The 12,354-nt window shown below is 35.8% G+C and overlaps 1 protein-coding gene across 1 annotated transcript; it reads left to right on the top strand.

Moving 5' to 3' along the window:
- Positions 1 to 554: 554 nt before the first annotated feature.
- LOC145577380 (triose phosphate/phosphate translocator, chloroplastic) lies at positions 555 to 10,839 on the top strand. The gene is made up of 12 exons (XM_081634792.1): positions 555 to 1,117; positions 1,201 to 1,266; positions 4,223 to 4,288; positions 7,843 to 7,921; positions 8,869 to 8,989; positions 9,160 to 9,255; positions 9,578 to 9,690; positions 9,805 to 9,882; positions 10,011 to 10,127; positions 10,217 to 10,316; positions 10,416 to 10,516; positions 10,612 to 10,839. Exons 1-12 carry the CDS (start codon positions 852 to 854, stop codon positions 10,627 to 10,629), a joined length of 1,221 nt encoding a protein of 406 aa, XP_081490918.1. The 5' UTR covers positions 555 to 851; the 3' UTR covers positions 10,630 to 10,839.
- Positions 10,840 to 12,354: the final 1,515 nt, after the last annotated feature.

A 12,354-nucleotide genomic window follows, 5' to 3' on the forward strand; every position in this document is an offset into this window, starting at 1 on the left:
CACATTTAACATAATCATATTCAAATACGTATTTGTACAATAATTTATTTAAGTTAATATTGTAAAATTATATACATTAAATGGGAATAAAAAAGGTCTTACATGAGTATGTATTTATAAACTATACAACGAACTCAAAACAAATTGTCCTGCTACAAAGTTGATGTTCACATGATTTGAGTGGATTAATTAAGGCTGAGCATCCAAAACACACTATATATTTTATTTTTTCTTTTGCCATTTACTTCTCTTAAACTATTTTGTTGTTTTTTTTTTTTTGTGTTTTCTTCTAAAAAAACAAATTCATCTTATATTCTAATGTTACAATCAAATCACAAATAAGAAAGGAATAATAGATAAGTAAATTGAAAAAAAAAAAAGTGCTGAAAAATTATGATTGGACAAGAATCATATATAATCACAAGACAAAACAATGCACACCACTCACTTACTATGGAGTGAGCTTGGATAAGGTTATCACGAACATCCCGCCATCTTTCAACACTTCCTCATCCTTTTCATTTTCTTCATCCAAACACACCCTTATTCTCCACAAGATCCTCTACACTCCATCCTACTTTCCATTTCCCTGCTCCCTCAATCTCAACCGTCCATTTCTCAATCAAACCCCATCACTGGGTCCCTTAATCACGGTCCATTTTAATTAACATGAGACTTGGTGTACCTGATAATAGATTTCATAGAATCAAAACCAAATATCAACCGCTAGTTTTAAGCATTGTTTGGTTTCCAATGCTTTAAAAAACTCTACCTCCACAAACTTAGCCATATATTCATATTCCTTATAATTTCTAGTGTTTGTTTTTTTGCTGAATTGTTCACTGTCTACTATGGAGTCGCGAGTATTGTCGCGGACTACGGCGATCGCCGCCCTCCCGAAGCTATTCCGGCCATCGAGAGAGGCGGCGAGTTTAGGTGTCGCCACCGGGGTGAAGACGCCGGTTGGATTGATTAAGGATGGTGGGAGTTTGACATGGGGAAGGCAGCTCAGGCCGGTTTTGTTGTTTGAACCGCTTCAATCCGGTTCGGTTTGTGGTGCTACTAGGAGGGAGAAGACAGCGGTTCAGCCGTGTCGTGCCGCTAGTGGTTCTTCCGGGTGAGGTTCGTTTAACTTCGTTCTGATCCAGTTCGTGTCGGGTTGTCGTGTTGGACTAATTTGTGTTTTTTTTTTATGATCAGGGAAGCTAAGGTTGGGTTTTTGGAGAAGTATCCGGCTCTTGTCACCGGTTTTTTCTTCTTTATGTGGTATGCATTGCGTTATTTTTGTGTCGTTAATGAGTATTACTGTGTTAGCGGTTCAATTTAATTAATGTTGCTAATGTTAGGTATTAAAAAGTCGATGTTAATGTCCGAAATTAATCAACCTCACACAGTCACATGTTATGTGTAACAACTCTTTTACTATTTATTTACGTATGTGAGATTGATCTATCGTGTTTTGCTTTGATTCAAAGGTTAGGTTTATTTTAGGATAATAGTAATACGAAGTATTTAATAGGGACATAGAATGGAACTTACGACCAAACCTTGGTACTTTGGAGCTTGGAACTGATTCCCTTTTGTTAAAAAGTGTATATGCTATTCTTAAATAATCTTGAACAAAATACAACCTCATATAATTAGTCAAATCTATCTGAAAAGCATCTGCATTTTATACAGTATTTTATCTATTTTTGGCTAGAATTAAAGAATATTTATATTTTGGTCAAAACTCAAAAGAAATACAAAGTAATTGTACATCTCTAAGTAATGAAAAATAATTAAGGATTTTCTAACGGGTGCAATTTAATTATTCTAACCAATCAAATTCGAAACATTAATTAAATTTATGTACTTAACTTAAATTAAGAGAGAGAAACAATTTGATGTACTTAAAATACAATTTATACAATAATTTAAGTGGCAGACAGGCCAGAAACTTGCTGGTCTGGGCGGTAGTATCCAAGATTCCAAGGTTTCAACTCAAAGCTTTCTTACTTTTATTTAATCGACAACTAGTTTTCGGCAAGAATCGTGCACATTTGCAGAAAATACGCCATTTTGGTATACCCTTTGAACTGAATTTCTATGATTTCAATTAGTTATTAGTTTTATGACTCTTATAATTAGTCTTATACTAATGTTTTCTAAAATTAAAAAAGAAATTTAAATTACTAATGTGTTTTGCAGAATAAATTGATTTTTGATTATCAAAATCATTTTTTTTTTGTTATATTTAAGCTGTCAAAATTGAATTTGATTAGTTCATTGATTAAAAGTGAATTCTACTTATCAAAATCGATTTTACTAAAACCATTATCATGAATTAGAAGAGAATAGGGTAAAAGAATGAGTTGTTGTTGGTGTTATTATTTTATTTATTTAATTTATTTATATTAATAATTAATGAAAGTCGTTAACTGCAAAACAAGGCAAAATGTGCATTTCATTTAATCATTTAGATGAGATATTTTCCTCTCTTGTAATTTTTATAACTCGAACATATGTTTGAATATTATAATTATAAATGACTGTATAAGTTTTTAGCAAGCAAATTATTACATGAAAGAGAATGTTCCATATAAGTAGTAGGATAAAAATTAGTAATGAGTATCATAATCACGAAATTCATAACATTGGTTAACACAAAGGTCTTCATTTCATTAGTAGTAATCTTCGACTTTTCATTTTTTTTTTTAGCAAAACAAGAAGCCTCGAAATTTTTTAACACATAGACAAAATAGGGAACAAAACGTGGCAGAGTCACGCCAACTACATTGTTTTGTAAAATACGCCCTAAATATATGGTGACTTCCATCAACTTAAATTTGTTCTTATGTTAGACTACATGATTAGTTAGCTGATGTACAACTTGATTTGGTTTTCGGAACTCGTGCTTTACCTCCACTTCCCAGTCATGCTTCTCAAATAGAGATATAGCATAAATAATTTCAATTTAGTAAAATTAATTTCAATTCAGTAAAAATAACTTCAATTAAAAAAAAAAAAACAATTTCACTCAAATGTTTTCAGGTGAAACAAAAACTTTTTTTCTAGGCGTTAACCATGCGCTTAGTTTTTAGTAGAGTTGATTTTTTTTTTTTTTTTTTTGGTGAAGGAGAGGGGCAAGCCCCAAACAAACAAAATATTAAACTAAAAAGAGAACAAACAAAACGAAAATAAAGAAACAAAAACAGAAAAAGGAAACTAACAGCAATGCCATATGGGCAGAAGAACTATAGCTAGAACGGCTTATTCATTGGCACCATTCGAGAAAACGCTACGCCTCCCAAATCCTCTAATAAAATAGCATGAAGATCCCTCGGGACCGCCTCCAAAAGCTCAAGGTTGTGACTCGCCGTTACATCGTAATTAGCAAGCCAATTCGCAGCTCGTTTGGCCTCTCCGTAACAATGCGAAATCACCACCTCCCTATCTCTCTGTAACCCTAGTTTTTAGCAGAGTTGATCCGCAAACATTTGCAACTTTGGAGTTACAAATGTTAAAATTGATAATTATATTACTCCATACACAAGTGCAAGTTGTAAATTTATGAAAACGTTCATATATTTAGTTATGTTTTAGCAATGAATGAAATAGAATCTATAAATCATAGATTGAACATAGCATTAGGTTTGTTTTTTTGTTTTTGTTTTTTTTTTTTTTCGTTTAGATTCTTTAAAAAATATGTTATTATTGTAAATTAGTATAACAAATGAATCAAATTTATAGAAAAAAATTATTTTCAAGTAAGTAATAGATTATCAAATGAAAATCTACAAAAAAAAATATATAAAGAAGAAATGCTAGGAATTTTCTTTAGAATTTATAGTGTGTTGCATAAGTACTAGTGTTTCACTATCAGTTACTCTGTAGCTTATTTGAATCCATTTCAACTTTTCGGGTATCTTAACTCATGATTCTAGTGTATATTTTGATTCTTCAATAATTTAACTTAATTTGCAAAAGTTAGAAGGTTTTAAAAAGAAGCAAAATGGCTTTTGTTTTTATAATTGTTAGTTATGGTTGTTTTGTAACATGTGTCAAGAGGCGGATTCAAAATATTTTATTATGAAATAATAGTGAACTTTTTTTAAGAGATGATTTTTTTTTTTGATTTTTTTTTAAAAAAATTGTTTTAGAAGGCTAAATTTCTTTTCTTTTTTTCTTTTTTTTTGGGGCTAACATGTAATCATGTGGTATCTCTTTATTCCTTGTGTAGGTACTTCTTGAACGTTATATTCAACATTCTTAACAAGAAGATCTACAATTACTTCCCATATCCTTAGTAAGTATTCCTGCCCTTATTCTGGCTAGAATGCTAGATACTTCTTATTACTATATCAATCAATCAATCAATCAAAGCCTTAATCCCAAAAGTGGGGTCGGCTAACATGAACCAAATTTGATTATTCCGTGTAGTCATCAACATAAATCTTTCTCCTCCATCCCTTACGATCCAAAACTTCATCCTCACGTAAATCCATGCACTTCATATCCTTCCTCACTCCTTCCAACCAAGTCATCTTTGGTCTCCCTCTTCCTCGTTTAATCCCTCCATGGTCCCACTCTTCCACTCTTCGCACCGGTGCACCCTCGGGTCTCCGTCTTACATGTCCAAACCAACGCAGACGATTTTCCCTTAATTTATCTACAATGCCCGCCACACCTACTTTCTTGCGAATAACCTCATTTCTGATTCTATCTCTTAAAGTGTTTCCACACATCCACCTTAACATGCGCATTTCCGTAACCTCCATCTTTTTAATATGCTCTTTCTTAGAAGCCCAACATTCTGTACCATAGAGCAACACTGGTCTTATGGCAGTCCTGTAGAATTTTCCCTTCAACTTTAAGGGAATGCTGCGGTCGCATAGCACTCCCGTGGCCGCTCTCCATTTAAGCCACCCTGACTTAATCCTGTGGGTCACGTCTTGATCAATGTCACCATTCTTCTGGATGATCGACCCTAGGTACTTAAAACATTCACTCATGGTCAAATCCTTTCCATCCAAACTCACCACTTCATTGCTTGTCCCCCTCTGAGTGCCAAAACGACATACCAAATATTCAGTCTTACTCCGACTTAGCTTAAACCCTCTAGATTCCAACCTTTGCCTCCATTGCTCCAACTTGACATTAACCCCATCCTTAGTCTCATCCACCAAAACGATATCATCTGCGAACAGCATACACCATGGAACCTCATCTTGAATTGGTCTAGTTAATTCGTCTAGAACCGTTGCAAAAAGAAAAGGGCTTAATGCAGACCCTTGATGCAATCCGATTGTAATAGGGAAATCTTTTGTCAACCCTCCGCATGTCCTCACATTTGTTGACACATCCCGATACATATCCTTAACTAGGTCTACATACCTTCGTGGGATACCTTTCTTCAACATTGCCCACCAAAGTATCTCTCTTGGCACCTTGTCATATGCCTTCTCTAAATCAATAAAGACCATATGAAGATCTTTCTTCTTTACCCTATAAAACTCCATCATTTGTCTTATCAAATGGATTGCCTCCATAGTAGATCTCCCAGGCATAAAACCAAATTGGTTATCTGAAATGCTTGTGCATGCCCTCAACCTTTGTTCAATCACCCTTTCCCACAACTTCATAGTATGGCTCATAAGCTTAATTCCTCGATAGTTAGAACAATCTTGAGCGTCTCCTTTGTTTTTATAAACCGGGACCAAGGTGCTCTTCCTCCAATCTTGTGGGATCCTTGTAGCCGTCCATATCTTGTTGAAAAGGTTTGTTAACCAATCAATACCAATCTTACCCAAACACCTCCACACCTCTATCGGTACCCCATCAGGGCCAACCGCCTTCTTAGGTTTCATCTTCCTCAGTGCAATCTCCACCTCTACTCTCCTAATCCTTCGCACATACTCCATGTTGATTTCTTCATCACTCATAGAGGTATCTCCTATCACAACTCCATTACTTCCATTAAATAATTCATCGAAGTACCCCTTCCACCTGTCCTTGATGCCCTCCTCTTGCACTAGGACCATTTGGTTCTTATCTTTGACACACTTCACCATGCCAATATCCTTCCTTGCCTCTTGTCTTCTCTTTGCCATCTTATAAATGATCCTTTCTCCCTCCTTGGAATCAAGCTTTTCATAAACCTCCTGATATGCCTTTTCTTTTGCTTGGCGAACAGCTGCCTTTGCCTTACTCTTAGCCTCCTTATACGCTGCAAAGGTTTCATCACTCCTACATTTTCCTAAGGCTTGATAGCATTCCCTTTTTTGCTTAATTACTGCTTTCACCTCTTCATTCCACCACGAAGTATCTCTCTGTACCGAAGTTCTTCCCCTTACTTCCCCTAAGACCTCTTTGGCCACTCTTAGGAAACAGTTCTTCATTCGTAACCAGGTCATGTCCGGATCCACCTCTCCATCCCAATCCGCTTCTTCAATTACCTTTTCTGTAAAAACCTTAGCTTTTGCATCCCTTAGGGTCCACCATCTTATCCTTGGTTCTTCTTGTCTAACTTTTTTCTTCGCCTTCTCTTTCAGACGAATAGTCATTACCAATAGCCGGTGTTGGGTGACCACACTCTCCCCTGGGATAACCTTACAGTTTATGCAACTTTGTCTATCTATGCTCCTTGTGAGCAGGAAGTCTATTTGAGTTGCATTTGCTCCATTCCGAAAAGTTATCAAGTGTGAATCCCTCTTCTTAAACCAAGTATTAGCCAAAATTAAATCATATGATTGGGCAAAATCCATAATAGCTTCACCACCGGCGTCCCTCTGCCCATACCCAAAGCCTCCATGGACACTCTCATAGCCATCTCGGCTCGCCCCAACGTGCCCATTTAGATCCCCTCCAATATATAACTTCTCTGAGTGGTGGACACCCTGCACCACCTCGTCTAGGTCCTCCCAAAATTGTCGTTTCTCTTCTGCATCTAAACCCACTTGGGGAGCATAAGCACTGATAACATTCACAATCTCCTTGCCACATAGCAACTTCAGCCTTATCAACCTATCGTTCTTCCGATAGACCTCGATCACCTCTTTTGCCAACCTCTCATCGAGAACCACACCAACTCCGTTCCTAGCTCCACCATTCCTTGTTCTGTGGCTCGTTTCTTGCCCAACATACCATACCTTATACCCCAAAACCAAGCCTCGAGCTCCTTCTCCTGTCCATCTTGTCTCTTGGAGGCACATGATGTTCACGCGTCGTCTTTTCATTACTTCTACCAATTCTGCTGATTTTCCCGTAAGAGACCCCACATTCCAAGAACCAATCCGCAAACTAAATTCTTTTCTCCCACGCTCCCTCCTGATCCCAACTCCAAGTCCTTGATTATTTGACACCACAATTGGGCAATATGGCGCGTCGCTTCTGGGCGACGACCTAGCAACCCTTACATACTTATCACTGCACCCGGGTCTGGGAAGTGCAGCGCGTCGCTCAGTAGGGAACGCCCCAATGGCACGCCCTTGCTCATTTGACACCACACTCGGGCAATGTGGCGCGTCGCTTCTGGGCGACGACCTAGCAACCCTTGCATACTTATCACTACACCCGGGTCTAGGAAGTGCAGCGCGTCGCTGAGTAGGGAACGCCCCCACGAAAATATCTGTTTGGCTCATGTCATGGGATGTGACGAAGTTTTATACTGGCTGTCACTGGCCTACCGTAACCCTCCTCCTTTATCCAGGCTTGGGACTGGCAGCGGGAAACCCACTGGCGGAGTTACTTCTTATTACTAAAAATAGTTTTTATTTTATTTTATTTTGTAACATTTTCTTGGCCATTGAAACATAACTGAGTTGTGAGTCTTGTGACTAAGATATTTGTGTGGTGTTGCAGCTTCGTGTCGGTGATCCATTTATTTGTTGGTGTGGTGTACTGTTTGGTTAGCTGGAGTGTGGGCCTTCCTAAACGTGCTGTAAGTATATTTCTCCACAAAAGCCCGTTTACTTTTTATTTAGTCCAACTAGCCCAAATGTCCAATAAACTTTTGTGGTGCTTATTGTTCTTTTTTTCAGTGTGAAATTTCTCCCACTACTTTTCTTTCTTCTAGGCTCCATACCTTTGCTTAATCATGTTTAGCTGGAAATTACTACCTCCATTTCGTGATAATTGCAACAATTTGACTTTTTTTGTATTCATATACTTACTTTGACTACATGTTTTACCTATATAAAAAACATATGTTGTTATGTAAAATATTATTGGATTAATCTTTATGTATATAACAACATGTTTCATTATATTAACCTTTTATACCTTTTAATAATATACAATTACATATACTAATGATCAAAGTTTTGCGTTGACACGTGTTCCAAACAATGTGAGTGTGACAAGTATTATGAAACAAAGGGATAGTTACTTGGGTGGATTTTGTTACAAGTTTATCAAGAAATGAAAATTTCATATTAGTGAGGGAGGGGATAGTTTGTGTTTGGTTTTGGGGGTCAAAAAGACAGTTGCTGAAATAGGAATGGGTAGTACATTATAAAACATCTTAAAATTGAAGTTGAGTAGTCTTTCATGAACACAGGTTAAAGTATAAGTCTGTGTTAATAAAAAAGAAAACACGCCATCAATTCAATTATCCATGAATTCCTAATGATAAGCTAGCATCTATACTATGGGATTTGTGCAGTATAAGAGATGGCTTATTTTCCTGTTCTTCAGTAAGAGCTACAACCCATAGTGTTTAGGCTCAATTGGTTGAAGGGGACTAGCAAATGAAGTATTTTGCATAAGAATTAGATTATCATAAGGTGCTACAGTAATCATGTGAATTTCTGCTTAATATTGACCATAAATTTTACAGAAAGATATTCAGCATTCTAACAATGTGAGAAATTTTTGATATGTTTGTAGCCTATCGACTCAAACCTTCTGAAGTTGCTCATTCCAGTTGCAGTATGTCATGCACTAGGCCATGTTACCAGCAATGTCTCTTTTGCTGCTGTTGCGGTTTCTTTCACCCACACTATTAAAGGTGACACTTTAACTCTAATTTCCATTATGCTAGCAGTATGCTACCATCCTTCCATATGTTTGTCTTTAAAACTTCTGTGCAACTGGTATGGATCTATTTTATGTATTGTGTAACTATATTTGTATTTATAGACTTTATCTGAATATGTGCTTCTCTTTGGTATTATGCAGCCCTGGAGCCCTTTTTCAATGCTGCTGCTTCTCAATTCGTTCTCGGACAGTCTATCCCCATTACTCTCTGGCTCTCTTTGGCTCCAGTTGTGATTGGTAGGTATCCCTTCTTGGCTATCATCTTCATTCTGTTAAACACAGGAAGGGTGAAGTTAATACTTACTATGTAGTAGTGAGCTCTCTTGACTTAAAGATTTTGGTTGCCGATTTCTTATAAGTAATGGATATATATAAAGTAAAAGATACAGTAAATTACACAAACTCATGCATAAAATTTTTGCAAAAATACCATATAAAAGATAGCGAGTAAGAACTACAAGGATACTACACTACTACATAGTTGAGAAATACACCTTGCGGCTTTGTCCAATGAAATCTTGTATACAAACTCTTACGAATGGTAACTTGTTGAGTGCAGGTGTTTCCATGGCTTCCTTGACTGAGTTATCATTCAACTGGCTTGGCTTCATCAGCGCTATGATTTCAAATATTTCCTTCACCTACAGGAGTATCTACTCAAAGAAAGCCATGGTTATGCTTCTCTTGCAACTTCTTCAATTACATCTGCATTTGGTTTTCGCTTCCTAACAACTTAGTAGTGTATTTGGCTTTAGCTTCATAACAATTTTTCTCTCCTTTTTTCAGACTGACATGGACAGTACTAATCTCTATGCCTACATTTCCATAATTGCTCTATTTGTGTGCCTTCCCCCTGCAATAATTGTAAGTACACAGAAATGTGTTTGTTCAGCAAATCTACTATTTCGTTTTCTTTTGATAAAATTGCGAGTTGTTCTATCATTCTAATTGTTGTTTTTTTTGTTAATGTTTGCTATGTATGATGTATCCAGGTCGAGGGTCCTCAACTTATCAAGCATGGTTTCAGTGATGCCATTGCGAAAGTGGGGATGACCAAATTCATATCAGACCTGTTCTGGGTGGGAATGTTTTACCACCTCTACAACCAGGTCCATTTTCGTCCTCTTCTCTTTGTATTTTCAGTGACTTACATTATTGTCATGCTAACAAAGATATTTGACCTCTCTTCTATTTGCAGCTAGCTACCAACACCTTGGAGAGGGTAGCACCACTTACCCATGCAGTTGGCAACGTTTTGAAACGAGTGTTTGTCATTGGATTTTCCATCATCGCCTTTGGTAATTATCATTTTCAAACCATTTGCTCTGTATCATTTCTTTCTTTAAGAAGAAAATGTCTTCTCGGTGGGTTTATAATTAATATGTTTCCCCTTGCAGGCAACAAGATTTCAACACAAACCGCCATTGGAACCAGCATTGCTATTGCCGGTGTAGCCATGTACTCTTTCATTAAGGCCAAAATGGAAGAAGAGAAACGAGTAAGACACACTTAACACCAGTTTAATGTCAAAATTGCTATCCTGTAATAGCATTCAGACATTCAATTAACTTGATTTGAAATTGTTGTTTGCAGCAAATGAAGACCACTTGAGTAGAATGACTTGGCCCGAAACTGCATTTTCTTGAAAGGTGCTGTAGATGTGATAATTTTCCTTCCTGAAAAGGAGAACAACAAAAAAAATGTTGTAAAATTAAATTTTTTTCGTGTCAATTTATTCGATTCGGAGAATGAACCATTGCCATTCTGTAATCTTCTTGTATTCAATAATAAGCATATATCGTACTGTCTTTGGTCCCTCAACTCGAGGCAAGTGTTTGAATGGCGGCATTAGAGAAGAAGTGAATTGTTATGGTTGTCTTAGGAGATTTTGAAAGGTTAATCACATTACAGGTTACCAGGTTACCCTGAATCATGGTGTATTCTGATGGTTGAATACTTTAATCATAATATAGTTTAACATTCTCTAGCATGTTAAAAGTAAGTTTAAAAGGGCTATATGAAGAGTTGAGCTCCACTTCCTTAAACTTGAGCTCAAATTTATTTTTCCCAAACCCCAAGCAATATGAATCATTAAATAGGAGTTAAGCATATACAAAGGACCTTAAGTTTTACTTTTTTCACCGTTAAGGACCTCTTATTTTTGTTTTCACCGTCAAGGACCTATTGCCACTTTACCGGTGAAACTTAATTACACTAGTTAAATTATTGGGTCCCTTTTAGTTAAACTTTAATACTTTATTATTATAAAATTTATATAAATGGCAATTGACTTAAATTTTTTTTTTGGAGAAAACAAAATTTAATTATACTTACCCCCAAAATGCAAGACTGACGAAACTTATCTTCCTCCAAAATTTAATCATATTGGTATTGAGAACAATTTAAGACTGGCTTAATCTTCAATTAACATAAGTTAGGTACATATCAAATTCCTTAACTTTATTTATTTATTTTTATTTTGACATAAAACTTTAAATTAATTGATGTGGTTGATCAATCTTAAGCAACTTAATCTTCTCACAACAACTTCTTCTTATTCACATTTCATCAATCTTCCTTTTTTTAACCTTTAGGAAATCAGGGGTGCATAGTTAGGAAGGGCGAAGAAGATGGTTATAATTTTAGCTAATTTTGTTGATGATTCTTCGCAAAAGCAGGGTAAGAATTTTTTGGGAAATAAAAAGTGAAAACAATTATGTAATTTTGTTAACAATTACGGAGTATTTTTACACTGAATATGGTTTTTGTTAATGTAGTTTAAATTCTGATAATTTAGTGAACTCAAGTAATATATGGTTCTTTCGAAAAAAAAAAATGTAACTTATGGTTGACGGTCAACCTTTGGTTAATGGTGAGTTAAGTGTCCGAAATGCTAACCTTAGGTCCTTAAAGGTGAAAACAAAAATATGAGGTCCTTAAGGGTGAAAAACTCAAAAGTTCAGGTCCTTAATGTATGCTTAACTCCATTAAATAGGGAGATGATGTTTGCTTGAGAATTAGAAGTTGATGGCCTTGATGATTACACTTCTATTTGATGATTACTGAACAGATTTTATAACTACAAACCCAAGATGCATATTTTGATTTGAACTGTAGCTGTTAACCAAAAATTATACTTCCTCCGTTTTTTTATAGTTGTAACAATTTGACTTTTAGACTATTCATGTATTTCACTTTGACTAGCTATAACGATTTATACTGAAGCAAAAATATAGTCGTGTGAGATCTTGTTAAATTCGTATCGTTTTATACAATTTTAATATTAAATGTTTATAATTTTTACATATTGGTAATTAAAGATATAAACGATTAAAA

Source organism: Chenopodium album, chromosome 14 (assembly GCF_948465745.1).
Source record: "Chenopodium album chromosome 14, dcCheAlbu1.1, whole genome shotgun sequence".
NCBI lineage: Eukaryota > Viridiplantae > Streptophyta > Magnoliopsida > Caryophyllales > Amaranthaceae > Chenopodium > Chenopodium album.